Source organism: Megalobrama amblycephala, linkage group LG23, assembly GCF_018812025.1.
Source record: "Megalobrama amblycephala isolate DHTTF-2021 linkage group LG23, ASM1881202v1, whole genome shotgun sequence".
Taxonomy (NCBI): domain Eukaryota; kingdom Metazoa; phylum Chordata; class Actinopteri; order Cypriniformes; family Xenocyprididae; genus Megalobrama; species Megalobrama amblycephala.
Window position 1 is genome coordinate 1236851 of NC_063066.1, and position 15357 is coordinate 1252207.

General features: G+C 42.7%; 1 protein-coding gene across 5 annotated transcripts in view; it reads right to left on the bottom strand.

The window, feature by feature from the left end:
* LOC125258705 (NACHT, LRR and PYD domains-containing protein 3-like) overlaps positions 1 to 15357 on the bottom strand; it is a 62939-nt gene that overhangs the window by 14341 nt on the left and 33241 nt on the right. For all 5 annotated transcript variants that reach the window (XM_048175693.1, XM_048175691.1, XM_048175690.1 and 2 more), the window contains exons 8-10: positions 8632 to 8802; positions 7684 to 7857; positions 7138 to 7311 (exon numbers count right to left, since the gene is read on the bottom strand). In XM_048175693.1, the coding sequence (XP_048031650.1) occupies positions 7138 to 7311; positions 7684 to 7857; positions 8632 to 8802 (519 nt within the window). The remainder of the gene's footprint in view (positions 1 to 7137; positions 7312 to 7683; positions 7858 to 8631; positions 8803 to 15357) is intronic.

The following is a 15357-nucleotide window of genomic DNA, read 5'->3' on the forward strand; positions in this document are numbered from 1 at the left end:
GTAAAGCGCACGGAAAAACGGTCCGTGCGCCGGGGCGCATTTTTGAACTGGGTTGTCCGTATTCTCTTAATGAGTAATGGGCATAATGTTCAATAAACCATTCAGAGTGTCATCTCCCATTCCCTTTAAGAGCGAGATGCGCTCGGGCCATGGCGGATTGCTATTTGTTGGCGGAAAAGCTGAATGCTTTTCAAGCGAAGAAACCGATCTGCTCGTGCGCGAAGTTAAAGCGGGCTTGCAAATTCAGGCTTTCAAATAGCTCTGCGCAATGAGTCAGTTAATATATATGTGTGTGTATTGGCACGATTGTTCAATTAATTAGCCAATTTCGTTCATCATTATAAGTAGTAATAGGCTGAATTGAAAATAGGTAGCCTAATTCTAATACACGCAATGACTATTCATCATTACATTTTTATATTTATGTAGCCTACACAATAATATTCTTTTACACTGTAATCCTTTTGTTTTTAATATTTGGCATGTTTGTGTGATGCGCATCCCTGTGTGTAATAAGCAAAGTCAACGCGCACTGTGGATGCGCCCAGAGGCACAGTTTCTACGAACGCGCTCTAACAAAAAAATATTGCGCCATTGACTTTAGACTTTAGACCAGGTTTGAGTTGGTCTATGGCGCGGTCTATTTTCAGCTCCTTAAAATAGCAATGCGCCGGCAATGCGCCTGAACACACCTCTTTTTTAGACCAGCACGCCCATGGGCGCACTAACTGGCGCAAATGCATTTACTAATTTAAGGACGTGGCGCTGAACGGGAAAAAGCGAACGGCGCCGGACGCAGACTAGCAAACACACTTGCGCTGCGCCTTGCGTCGCATTGCACCGGGTGCATTATAGGGCCCATTGTGTCTGACCATGGACCCCAGTTCACTTCAAGAGTATGGATGGCCTTCTTCTCCCTCTTAGGTGTGACCGTAAGCCTACACTGCAAAAAATGCTGTTCTTACTTAGAGTTTTTGTCTTGTTTCTAGTCAAAATATCTTAAAGTTCTTGAATCAATGGGGGTAAGCAAAATAATCTTATTTCAAACCAAAAATAAGATATATAATCTTGTTTTTCAGTTTGGATTAAGATTATTTTGCTTACCCCATTGGCAGATTATTTTGCTTGTTTTAAGTAAAAACTCACTTAATTTTGACATATTTTTCCTAAAAAAAGAAATTTTTTTTACTTGTCAAGAAAATGCTTCTTGATCTAAGAATTTTTAGATATTTGGACTGGAAACAAGACAAAAATTCTAAGTAAGAACAGCATTTTTTGCAGTGTATCGTCTGGTTACCACACGCAGTCGAACGGGCAGACGGAGAGGAAGATTCAGGAGATTGGGCACTTCCTACGTACCTTCTGCTACAGCCACCAGAACTCTTGGAACCAGTTCCTGGGTTGGGCCGAGTACGCCCCAAAACTCCCTTCGTCAACCGACCATTGGACTTACTCCCTTCCAGTGCGTACTCAATTACCAACCCCCTCTCTTCCCTTGGTCCAGGGAGCCATTGGATGTGCCAGTCATCGACTACTGGTTCCGAGAGAGCAAGAGGGTCTGGGACGCAGCCCATCATCAGCTACAGAGAGCCTTGCGCAGATGCAGGATGACAGCCGACATGAGACGGCTCTGCTGCTCCAGTCTACCAACCTGGTCAAAAGGTTTGGCTGTCAACCTGGGACATCACGACGCGTCTGCCCTGCAAGAAGCTCAGTAGCAGGTTCATTGGCCCTTTCTCCATAGTCAAGCAGATCAACCTGGTCACTTATCAGCTCCAGTTACCACCACAGTAAAGATTCACCGCACGTTTCATGTCTCACTCCTCAAACCTCACCATCCCTCTGTTTCTGTTCCCACAGAGCCTAGCACGACAGAGGAACCCCCTTTCCTCTCATTCTAGAGGCTTACCAGGTCAAAGAAATCTTGGACTCTTGGCGCCATGGTGTTCTTCTAGAATATCTAGTGGACTGGGAAGGCACACAGACACCCGAGGCTCTCCCATCAGCTAATCACTGCGCACTCCCTCACCCGAGTACTGATCACACATAACTGATCCCCATCTGCACCTCATCACCACGGACCATAAAGCCAGCACTCACCTTCTGCCTGTTGTCCGATCTCATTTATACGAAGGACTCTTCTAGTCGATCTCCTCATCCTCTAGAAATACCTACCTGTTTCCACTCCAGCGTGTTTCCCAGTCTCCGTGTCTCCAGCGTCCGAGTGTGTGAGTGTTTACCTGCCGTCATCTCCAGACATCCGCTCTGCCTCCATCATCCACACCTGCAAGTACAAGGACAGTATCAGTTTTGTTTCATCATACATCTCTGTTATATTCACCATCTACCTACCTTCTCTGTTGTTCATCCTCTGCTGTGTTCTCAATAAAGTACCATCAACTCGCTCTCTGTGTCTCTCACCATCTGTCCGTAACAGAAGTCTGTCTGGCGTCAATAACTCAAGCTAAGAGAGCTATCCCTATTTGCTCCGTACACAATGCATAACAGCAGGAATCTCTGTGTCTGTCTGTCTGTTTGCATTTTGTTTATGTTGTGAACCGTTCATCCAATTGACTTCACATGTGGCAGGTGTATTGCTGCAGACCCATTTGATGCAATATGGACACGTGACACTTTCAGAATTAATAAACTTTTAATAAACTACAGAACAGTGAAATAAACTAGCTGAAAGCGGTGCCTCACGCGGGCAGGGCTTATGCTCCGAGAACGGACACTGCACTAGTGATATAAAACACAGGTCTGTTAAGAGCAATACTTTTAATAAGGTAGCCTAAAATGTTTCTGACAAACAAATCGTTCCCAAATCAGAAATTAGCAGCACAGTAATTACTGACAGAGTAAAGGTTAGGCTATTTAAATAAAAGAAGAACGAAATTTAGAACATGCTGTCCCAGTAAAATCTCACGTTTGAGTTTTAACAAGCTCTTATATTTCGCAGTAGATTCATTTAGATAATAACCGGTAAAAAGGCTATTACATTTTGTTTCTATTATTGTATTTTCCACATTGTCAAAGTAACGCAGCTTAACACAAAATACAAGCACATGCAGTTGTGTACTTCAGACAGAGAATACTCTAATTACAGGGAACACCAAGGGCTAAGAAGAAGCAAATACACTGAACAAAACGCAACACTTTTGTTTTTGCACCCATTTTTCATGAGCTGAACTCAAAGATCTAAGACTTTTTCTATGTACACTATTCTCTCACATTCTATTTTTTCTCAAATACTGTTCACAAATCTGTCTAAATCTGTGTTAGTGAGCACTTCTCCTTTGCCGAGATAATCCATCCACCTCACAGGTGTGGCATATCAAGATGCTGATGTGACCAACATTTGCCTCACGCAGTGCAACACATCTCCTTCGCATAGAGTTGATCAGGTTATTGATTGTGGCCTGTGGAATGTTGGTCCACTTCTCTTCATTGGCTGTGCGAAGTTGCTGGATATTGGCAGGAACTGGAACTCGCTGTCGTATACATCAATCCAGAGCATCCCAAACATGCTCACTGGGTGACATGTCCGGTGAGTATGCTGGCCATGCAAGAACTGGGATGTTTTCAGCTTCCAGGAATTGTGTACAGATCCTTGCAACATGGGGCCGTGCATTATCATGCTGCAACATGAGGTGATGGTCGTGGACAAATGGCACAACAATGGGCCTCAGGGTCTCGTCACAGTATCTCTGTGCATTCAAAATGCCATCAATAAAATGCACCTGTGTTCATTGTCCATAACATACGCATACTTAATAGCAGTTTAGTCAGTGTAATAGTCCCATCTTATTTTAAACATGCCATTGTGCAGCCGCTTCTCAAAAAAAAAAACAAATATTGATCCAACAGTTTTGAATAACTATCATCCAATCTCTAAATTACCATTTTTATCAAAAGTTTTGGAGAAGGTCGTTTAATCAGCTTTCTTCTTTCTTACAGAAAAATGGTATTTTGGATAAATATCAGTCTGGTTTCAGATCACAGCACAGTATAGAGTCTGAATTGTTTAAAGTATTAAATTACTTATTTCTGATTATCGATTCTGGTAAATGTGCCGTTTTTATTTTTTCTAGATCTCAACACAGCATTTGACACACTCGATCATGGCATTCTTTTAAATTGTTTACAGCAAATTGGGATCCAAGGTCATTTTGAATTAGTTTGCCTTATATTTAAAGGATCAAACTTTTTCAGTAGAGACAGGCAATTACTCATGCTCCAGTTTTGTATGGGGTTCCACAGGGCTTGATTCTGGGTCCTGTTTTATTTTATTTATAGATGTTCCCTTTGTATACTATTTTTAGGAAGCATAATGTCTCATACCATTGTTACGCTGATGATACTCAGTGTTATGTTCCCTTGCATCCAAAGGATGATCCTAGTTTGCAGTGTTTGTTTGATTGTTTGAGAGATGTTAAACAGTGGATGTCTGTCAACTTCCTTCAGTTAAAGATAGAGATCTTAAGTTTTTGGCTCCTCTGCTTTCACAGAGGTTGTTGCCAGTAAACTGGGACCTCTATCTGGTAATATCCATACACATGTTAGAAACCTGGGCATTACTTTTGACTTTGTTCTGACTTTTGATAAACAGATCAATACTGTGGTCAGAAGTTGTTTTTATCAGTTAAAGAATATTATATTAAATTATATTAAAGAAAAATATCATATTGAGTTCAAAACATTATTATTTGTTTATAAGGGTTTGCATGGACGTGCATGGAAAATTGAAAGGAGACCATGCCTTTTCAGTAGCTGCACCACAGCTTTGGAACAATCTGCCACTTTATATAAAGACTGCACCAACATACATTGATTTTAAATATCTGCTTAAAACTGATTCTGGCACAATATGGCTGCCATCCCATCATCCAGGTGGATGCTGCACATTGGTGGTGGTGGAGGAGATTCCCCCTTCCATATGTAAAGCGCTTTGAGTACCCAGAAAAGCGCTATATAAATATAATGAAATATTATTATTATAACTCATTTATTTACTGTTGCATATGGTCATACGTTGGTGTAGTGGAATTTCTTTCGGATATCGGGTCAGGTGTGCTGTTAATAACTGTGGGTGCGGGTTTATCAAACAGGACCCGTGCAGGACTCTGCAAGGTTTTACTTTAGCGCTCCTCCTCTCCATCTCTCGCTCAGTAGACTAACGGTTGGTGATGTGTGGTTTAAGTGTTTTCAACCTAGGCTGTCAAACTGACGTCATCAGAAGGAACGTCATTCTAGACCAAAAGTAACTTTTAAAGTTTACCATGACAAACTATTTTTTTCTGTGTATTAACTTGCATGGATTAATTGTTCACCACAAGACTAGTAATCAATTTTGATTTCATGATGACTTTAAAGGAGAAAAAAATATTATTTTTTTATTGCAACACTCTTTATTTTCTTTAAAAGCCAAAAACAACAACAACAACAATAAAATGTTCTCTCTCCTCAGTGAAAAGCTTAATGGAGACCAGCTGACACTAGTTACCATCAGCTTCTGGTTTCCACTGATTGGCTGCTGGTTGGGAGAGCTTGTGGATAAAGCTGAAGAGGAAACAGTTTGGAGAGGCCCTTTTATGCGTTCACACCGCCGCTGACAAGAGCATCAAAATTCACTCTGGCTGCCCTGCCTACAATGCTATAGAAAGATTCATGGATGTTCTGACATAGATTGAATGCTTCGTTTTTAAAACTTTATTTAAAGGGGCTGCAATGCAATTCACAAGCGCGTACTGAACCTTGGCTGTTGTATCAAACGGTTCAATATTATATTCAGAATTGTGGCATCCCTAATACAGATCTACATTTTGAGGTAATCATTCCTTACAGTAACAAGTTGTCGAAAAAAGAAGAGTTTGGAAAGAACGATTAAAAAAAAAGACCAGAAACTTACAAGTAGGGATGCTCCGATCTGCCTTTTTGCCTCCGATACCGATTCTGATACCTGGGATTCAGTATTGGCCGATACCGAGTACCGATTTGGTATTCAAGTAATAATAAAAAAAGTATGTCTCACTGTGTGGAAGAGGCTGGGATCATTCTTTTGTACAAGGCATCAGGCTTGACTTAAACATTACTTTCCTAACTTTGTAAAACAAAATAACAAACAGACACAAATGTAGTGAATTATTCATTAAATAATTGTGCATCAGTGAATTTTTTTTAATGAGACAGCAACAATCTTTCATTGCGCAAAACATTATAAAATGAGCATACAGGGCGGCACAAAGCGCTTATGCGCATCCCGTGTGCAGAATGATGCGCTTGATACATCGTAAGTTAGCGGCAGCGCTCTGCATTGAAAAGTTCAAAGCACAAAGGGAAGATTGATGCATAGTATTACCAGTATATCTATGCAATACTTTATTTAGCCTTTTCTTTTAACAGTTTTAAATTTCAGTTACTGTGCACGTGAAGAACAATTCATAGTGCACTCTACTCCAGTGTTGTGATAACAGACACCGGGGAGAAAGTAAAATGATTTAGAAACCATGATAAACTTCAACAAGAAAGTCCTTTTATGCAAAACCATAAACCTTTGTCTACAGATGAAGTATAATAGAAACATTATATCATCTTTGAGAGCGTTTCATTGTGTTGACTGTCATATCCGAATGCAACACACAGTTTGAATGCTGAATGGAGAATGACTGACAGCCGCAGAGGAGGGAAGAGTTCACATGAATTTTAATTTAACTAAATATTCATCTGTACATCACAATAAACTATGAAATGGCTTCAGAACACTTGGAATATAGTGCACGGAAACTTTTTACTGCTTTTTAATGTTTTTTGCCTTATGTGGGGCTTATAACAATAACACAGAATAGTACACACACAGTATCGAAATTAGATCGGTCCTGTCTGACCGATACTCGATCCGGCAAAAATGTCAGTATCGAAGCTGATACCCAATCTGACTAAAAAGATTCATTAAGGAGCCATTGGCTCCTATAGGGGAAGAACAGGTGCCAAATCATTTTTAAGAGCCACACAACAATGAACTGTGTGATTAACTCAGGAACTTAAAACTGGCATGACTTGTCTTCATGACAAAAAGGTTGCTGACCTAACTTAAACTTTAATCACACTGTAACTGCAGTACAGTATAATGATACTAACTGTAGTTTCTCCAGCTTGAATTGTGGGTTCATCAGTAGATCACTGAGGTTTTTCACTCCAGAGTCTCCTAGTTTATTCACGCTCAGGTTCAGCTCTCTCAGGTGTGATGGGTTTGATTTCAGAGCTGAAGTCAGAATGAGACACTGTTTCTCTGTAATACTGCATCTATTCAGACTAAAGACAGAAAGAGAAAAGAAAATGACTCAGATCTATGATGAACATCTTATTGAAGAGTTACAGCAGGCATATAGTCTGTCATTTAGTCTATAGTTCTAATATTCTGCTTGTAATAGTGTCACACTTGTTCTGTTTGTAAATTGTTGTTTCTTCTTTCATTTTTCATATTTTGTAGCAGCAGATGCAAATCTCATGATATTTCTGTGGAACATGTACCCAATCAGTGCATTGTTTAAAATACTTGAAATGCAAATAGTTGAACACCTAATTTTATCTGTGACCAATGGCAAAAGCCAGAAGATGCAATGCTATGGTATAAACAATGCAACGTAAACTAAACAGTAAACTGTACAGTATAATGATACTAACTGTAGTTTCTCCAGCTTGAATTGTGGGTTCATCAGTAGATCACTGAGGTTTTTCACTCCAGAGTTTCCTGATTTATTCCTGCTCAGGTCCAGCTCTCTCAGGTGTGATGGGTTTGATTTCAGAGCTGCAGTCAGAGCAGAACAACCTTCATCTGTCATACAACAGTAGCTTAACCTACATTTACAGAGAGAGAGAGAGAGAGAGAGCAGGAAATAAGAGATAAGGTTGGGTTATTTTTGTTTCCTTTTTAGTTTAATAGCATATTGGAGTGACAGCTACAGCCGGCTGAAGTGATGGTTCATCGGCTTCTATGTACAAACTTTGCACTGGTAAAGTTCTGAATGCCCTCAGAGCAAGTCGTAATCCCTTTTGATGCAATGACGATGTAATCCCTGTCAAGCATGTTTATATTTTTTCCAGGCAGAGTCATAAATTATGCTCCCATAGTCGAAAAGGGATCGAATTAAAAAAAAAAAAAAAAAAAACAGTGTACTCTGCTCCCCATTTAGTTTTGACCAACACTTTAATCATTTATAGCTTTAAGACATTTGTCATTTACATGCGATCACATCATGGCACAAGCTGATTAGCCTCAGCTGATCCTGCAGCCAATGAGATTGTTCAACATTTAAATAGACTGGTTCATTGTTTGTTGTAAGGTAGTCCTATCAGAGTTCCTCTGAAACTATCCACCTCTCCCAGCTTCACGTGCCTAAATCTGATACAGGATTTATGGATGTCCATTTATGCAGCAGCAGCATATCTTACATAATCACAGCAGTGTGTCTGTATCAACAGCAGCTTATCAGATCTAGTCTGCCAAGACAAAATACATTAACACTGCCATATTCAATAACATGCTAAAACCTATTCCAAGAGTTGTCATGATTGAAATATATTTAAAAGTAAAAAGGAACTAAAAATATATTCTAATGTAACATAACTTACCTCAGTATTTCTAATTTACACTTTATATTCTTCAGTCCGGTGCAGAGCAGCTTCACTCCTGAATCCTGTAGATTATTATTGTTCATGTTTAGCTCTCTCAGATTTGAATCTGATCTAAGAACTGGAGCCAAAGCTGAACAGCTTTTGTCTGTCAAGTCACAATCATTTAACCTACAAGACAAATAATTTACATCACAGAATTAGGTAGAACATTTTTATATACAAATATTAAACACATTTTCCAGTATTTTATACTATGTACTAGGGATTGTTACGGATCCCTTGTTTCCCTGGACTCCATTTCCCAAGATCCTCCTGTTCTCCTCACCTGCACTCACTTCCCTTGTCAGTTCCTCATCATCACGGATCACCTGCACCTGGACTCTATTGTCAGCACTCCTATATATTGCACTCACTCCCTGCACTCCTGGTCCGTTCTCTGTTGTGTTAACGTGTATGTTTGGTGTTCCTGCCTTGGTTTATTCTAGTAAAAGTATATGTATTGTGGAAATCCGTATCTGCCTCGTCTCTCTACACCAGTACCGCAACAGAAGAACGGACCAAAAACCGACTGGATTTTCCACAAAAAAAAAAAAAAAAAAAATGGAGACTTTCACCGGCTCCCTGGATCCAGCTCCTCCAACGCCTCTCACCTTGACAGCCAGCGATCGCCTCATCGGGCTTCTGCAGGTAGGTCGTTCGCTGGAGAGGTATGTGGAGGAGTTTGTTGAGCTCGCTTATTTGTCTGACTGGCCTGAAGCAGTTTTGATCTCCCTGTTTTTGGATGGATTGGATGACGACACTATCCGTTTTGATGAACCTGTTTTTCGTTTCTCCTTAAGCGAAACTATCAATTTAATTTTGTGTTTAAATGGCTCCAAATTCTTCGTGGACACGGTTCAGGATAAGTGTTGTCGTCCAGTCCATCCAGAAACACGGTGGGCCGGGCCAGTCAGTCAATCTCCGTCTTCCTCCGCATACCCCTCCAACGAACTCCCTGCCTGCCCCATGCTGGACCCACATTCCTCTACTGGGCCCAGTAAGCGGAGGAGGAGGAAGAAAGCGGCTCCAGTCTCTCCAGAGCCCGTTCCAGTGTCTCCAGAGCCCGCTCCAGTGTTTCCAGAGCCCGCTCCAGTGTCTCCAGAGCCCGCTCCAGTGTTTCCAGAGCCCGCTCCAGTGTCTCCAGAGCCCGCTCCAGTGTCTCCAGAGCCCGCTCCAGTATCTCCAGAGCCCGCTCCAGTATCTCCAGAGCCCGCTCCAGTATCTCCAGAGCCCGCTCCAGTATCTCCAGAGCCCGTTCCAGTGTTTCCAGAGCCCGCTCCAGTGTCTCCAGAGCCCGCTCCAGTATCTCCAGAGCCCGCTCCAGTATCTCCAGAGCCCGCTCCAGTATCTCCAGAGCCCGCTCCAGTATCTCCAGAGCCCGCTCCAGTATCTCCAGAGCCCGCTCCAGTATCTCCAGAGCCTGCTCCAACCCTGTGCGAGCCACCAAGTGAGGTGGCCTGGCTTATAGACTTTTGGACAGAGCCAAGTTCTCCAGTCTCCGCCGAGCCAAGCTCTCCAGTCTCCGCCGAGCCAAGCGCTCCAGTCTCCGCCGAGCAAGCCGCTCCAGTCTCCGCCGAGCAAGCCTCTCCAGTCTCCGCCGAGCCAAGTTCTCCAGTCTCCGCCGAGCCAAGTTCTCCAGTCTCCGCCGAGCCAAGCTCTCCAGTCTCCGCCGAGCCTGCCGCTCCAGTCTCCGCCGAGCAAGCCGCTCCAACCCTCTCCGAGCCCTCAGCTCCAGCCGCCGCCGCCTACGAGCCTGCCGCTCCAGCCGCCGCCGCCTACGAGCCTGCCGCTCCAGCCGCCGCCGCCTACGAGCCTGCCGCTCCAGCCGCCGCCGCCTACGAGCCTGCCGCTCCAGCCGCCGCCGCCTACGAGCCTGCCGCTCCAGCCGCCGCCGCCTACGAGCCTGCCGCTCCAGCCGCCGCCGCCGAGCCTGCCGCTCCAGCCGCCGCCGCCGAACCAGCCCCTATTATGAACTTTGTGGTTGAAACTACATACAGCCCTAAGACTGTTTACCCTCCCTGCCTCCCTCTCCCTCCTCCATCCATTCACGTTTACACTGAACCTCCACCTCAAGCCCCCTCGCCCAGATCTCCACCTCGGACCTCTGGGCGATTACCTACACCCTGGCTCCAACCTCCCTCGTCTCCACCGTTGCCCATCAGTCCACCAGCTTCACAAGTCTCCATCCTGCCTCCGCTCACACCTTGGTCCCTCGTCAGCCTGCCTTCCCCTCTGGACTGCACTCCTCCGTCTCCGCTCCGTCCCTCCGTCCCTCAGTTCCAGTTGGCCTCCTCACTCCCCCCGGTGTTCACTTTGTTGTCTGTCATCCTTGTTCAACTGCGGCCTTCTGGAACCCCGGCTGCGCTTCGGTCGGCAGAGCCTTGGGTTCCGCCATCTCCCGCCGGTCCTTCTGCGCCGCCTGGGCACTACGGCATGAAGCCTTCGGTCCCTGACCCGCCATGGCGGCCCGCTGCACCTGACCCGCCATGTCTGCCCGCTACATGTCTGCCCGCTGCACCTGACCCGCCATGGCTGCCCGCTGCACCTGACCTGCCATGGCTGCCCACGGTTCCTGACCCGCCATGGCTGCCCACGGTTCCTGATCCGCCATGGCTGCCCACGGCTCCTGACCCGCCATGGCTGCCCACGGCTCCTGACCCGCCATGGCTGCCCACGGCTCCTGACCCGCCATGGTGTTTGAGCCTGCCCTGGAGACCTCCACTCCAGTCTACTCCTCCCCTTGCTCCGGTTTGAGGTCTCCAGGGCGCCCGCCCCCCTCCCGGTTGTTACATCTACGGCGCGAGGACGCGCCTACCGGGAGGGGGAGGTACTGTTACGGATCCCTTGTTTCCCTGGACTCCATTTCCCAAGATCCTCCTGTTCTCCTCACCTGCACTCACTTCCCTTGTCAGTTCCTCATCATCACGGATCACCTGCACCTGGACTCTATTGTCAGCACTCCTATATATTGCACTCACTCCCTGCACTCCTGGTCCGTTCTCTGTTGTGTTAACGTGTATGTTTGGTGTTCCTGCCTTGGTTTATTCTAGTAAAAGTATATGTATTGTGGAAATCCGTATCTGCCTCGTCTCTCTACACCAGTACCGTAACAGGGATGTCAAGTGATTCAAATTTTTAATCGAATTAATTACATGATGTGGGCGATTAGTTAATCAAATTTATTGCATATCAAATTTGGCTGAGAAATTACCCCCAACCGATAATCTTAAATCATTATTGTGTAAAGCATCAAACAGATATTATAAAAAGTAGCTTCAGAAAGAAATATTTTATTTGATTCAACATAAAATGTATTACATACAAACTTCTGAACTATGAGAATAAGTAAATGATGACTAAATTTTCATTTTTTGGTGAACTATACCTTGAATGTTTTTTCTTTATGGAAATTGAAATATGAAAATTTCTGTCACTAAAACAAATTCCTAGTATGTGTAAACAACATACCTGGCAATAAAGCTCTTTCTGATAAAGCTCTTTCTGATTCTGAAATTGCACTCTAAATAAGAAACTAAAACTGCCAGTAGGTGGTGGTAAATGTCTTAATGATTAATTAATTAATTCTTTCATTCATTCATTCATTCATTCGATTTGTTCAAATGACTCATTTGATTCATTCAGGAGTGAAGTAAATTCTCCTTATGAATCATCCATTGAATCATTGGTTCACCTGATTAGCACAAAACATTGATTCAGAAATGAAATCCCATTGTGTGTTGCTTGGAGATGTTCTGCTTTGTCTTTATATTTTCATTGGCAAAATTGAGCAAAACTGTGTCTATTAGGGCTGGGAAACATTACTGTAAAATGCATTGATGTATTTTTAATAGTACTTTGAAGAAAATGTACTCAGATCTGACATTTCAAAAAACAAGGAAATGAGGTCATAAATGGAGAAAAAGAAAAGTTTGCCCGCCAAAATTGCACCCTCAGCATTGGCTGGCGTACCCAAGGAGGCGTTCTGGTTTGTTGTCTTTAAAACACAATGATACGTGTCTCTTGGTTGCACAAGTTTTCCTGTTGTCAAGCCTTCGTCATCCTCCATCACCTAGGAGACGGATTCTCTCTTCTTTATTTTCCAGCTATCTTACTCTTAAGTTAAAACCTTGTTTGAAAAACCCGCCGAAGAACCCTCCTGGAAAAGGACCAATCGCTCCAAACCATGCGCACTGAAACTCCGGCAGAAAGGCAACTACAGCACCTGAACTTATGCAAGTAACAACTTCCTTCCATGCGCTTTAAGCATTGTGTAAACTGCGTTTCCTTGCTGGCTCTCAAAGGTTTTAACTGTTTGTAATTTGCCATTCCTTTGATCACCTCTATTTTTCTTGACTTTACTTTTGTTTTCTATATATGTGTAGTATTTGTGTATATTTAGTCGTATAACCTTTGTATTCGTAGTTTCATATATGAAATACATTATATTCATGCTCGATTGCTCTGCTGCTCATTCAGAAAACCAAGTCACTTCTATGTTTGATTCTGCAACACTGCTTTACGCTTTAATGCTATAATAGGAAGTTATTCTCGTGGCCAGACACTGACAAATACTAGCATTTTCTATATATTATTTTTGATTCAGTGACAAATTTGCAAGCTAAAATGAACCATGCTTGATTAAAAGTATATTCATTACGATTTATAGCTTAAATTACAATGAGTTATACATTTTTCTTGAGGTGGAGATTCTGACGATTTAATGATTTCATTTCAACACTGAAATTTATGTAAGAACATATGTGCTTTATGGCAGAAGTTGAAGAGAACTACATAGTGAAATTTAGTGAAAATAACATAGTTATGTCCATAACTATGGATCTATGAGACTGAGCGATGACTGTCACCACAACGTGTGTTGTACCAAAGTGCTGTACAATTTTACACAAAAAATAAGAGATAATAAAACTAATACATAAGATAAAATATAAAGCATGCAAGATAGGCCATAAACCACTTAACCATAAACCACCTGCTATATAATTCAGGCAACTTCATAAGCTAAAGAAAATAAATGAGTCTTTAGGCTAGATTTAAAAATGTCCAATGTGGTGGAAGATCTCACGCCAACTGGAAGTGCATTCCACAACCTAAGAGCCGCAACTGCAAAAGCTCGGTCACCCTTAGTCTTTAAGCAGAACCAAGGAAACGAGAGAAGGAATTTATTGCGTGAGCAGAGCGATCTTGGAGCAGAGTAAGGATGAAGAAGATCGTAAATGTACTGTGGTGCTAACCCATGCAAAACTTTATACACATACAGCAGAACCTTGAAGTCAACTCTGTATCTGACTGGTAACCAATGTAAGGTGGAGAGAACAGGAGTGATGTGTTCTCTCTTCCTAGTTCTCGTCAGAAGTCTAGCTGCCGCATTCTGAACCAATTGCAAACAATGTGAGGTAGACTTATGTATATATATATATATATATATATATATATATATATATATATATATATATATATATATATATATATATATACAGGTAGACCTATATATAGTGAATTGCAGTAGTCAAGCCGGGATTTTTTGGCGATGAAATTTTGATAATTTGGCGATGGACCGGAGATGAAAGAAGCCTCCATTGACAACAGAATTTATCTGCTTATCGAATAATAAGTCAGAACTGAAGATAATGCCAAGGTTCTTAACTCTATTTTGCAATGTTAAAGACAGGGAACCCAACTGGTTTTCAATATTAGCAACACACAAGGATGATCCAAAAGCAATGGCCTCAGTTTTGTCCCCATTTAACTTTAGGAAGATTTCAGACAACCACATTTTAACTTCCTCCAGACAGGAGATAAAATTTAAAATGGAATTTTCATTACTGGACTTGACAGGAAGATAGAATTGTGTATCGTCAGCATAACAGTGATAACAAACCTTACCTGAATCATACCTGAATGACGCCATTCTTCTGCCTATCCTCGAGACCTAATATAAACAATGTCAGGTGACTGACCTTAGGGGTTGGCTATATAACATCTGGATGAACCAATCACTTCCTCTTGCCTGAAACACCCCAGCTCGTCCCGAGTGGCAAGGGATGGTGATGATCAGCAGACCCCAAAGAATTTGGATTTGTCACATCAATCCTATAAAATCTTGTGAAAGTACATGGAGTACTACAAGAAGCTGCAGCACAAATGTCTGAGAGTGCTACTCCCTTGAGTGCTGCCCACGAAGTAGCCATGCTCCTGATAGAGTGAGCAACCATATCACCAGGAATGGGTAGATTCTGGTTCGAATATGCTTGTGAAATTGTATCCACAATCCAATGAGACAAACGTTGCTTAGACACAGGCTTACCTGTACACTTCTTGTCAAAGCATACGAATAGTTGCGTGTGTGAGTGCCGCTCAATGTATGTGTGCAATGCTCTAATAGGACACAGAGAAAAATTATCCAACCCTGTACCCATACAAAGAGGGACAGGATGGAAAGCATCAAGCTCAATTACTTGATTTATTGTACTAGGCTTCAGGACCTTGGGTAGGAATGACGGGTTTGGCCAAAGAAAAACCCCTGCTTTTTCCACCTTCCATCTCAAGCAGTCTTCACTGACTGATAAAGAATGCAATTCACCAACTCTTTTGGCTGAACATATTGCCAGGAGGAAAACTGTCTTCCATGTCAAGAACTTAAGATCGGCTTGTTCCAAATGTTCA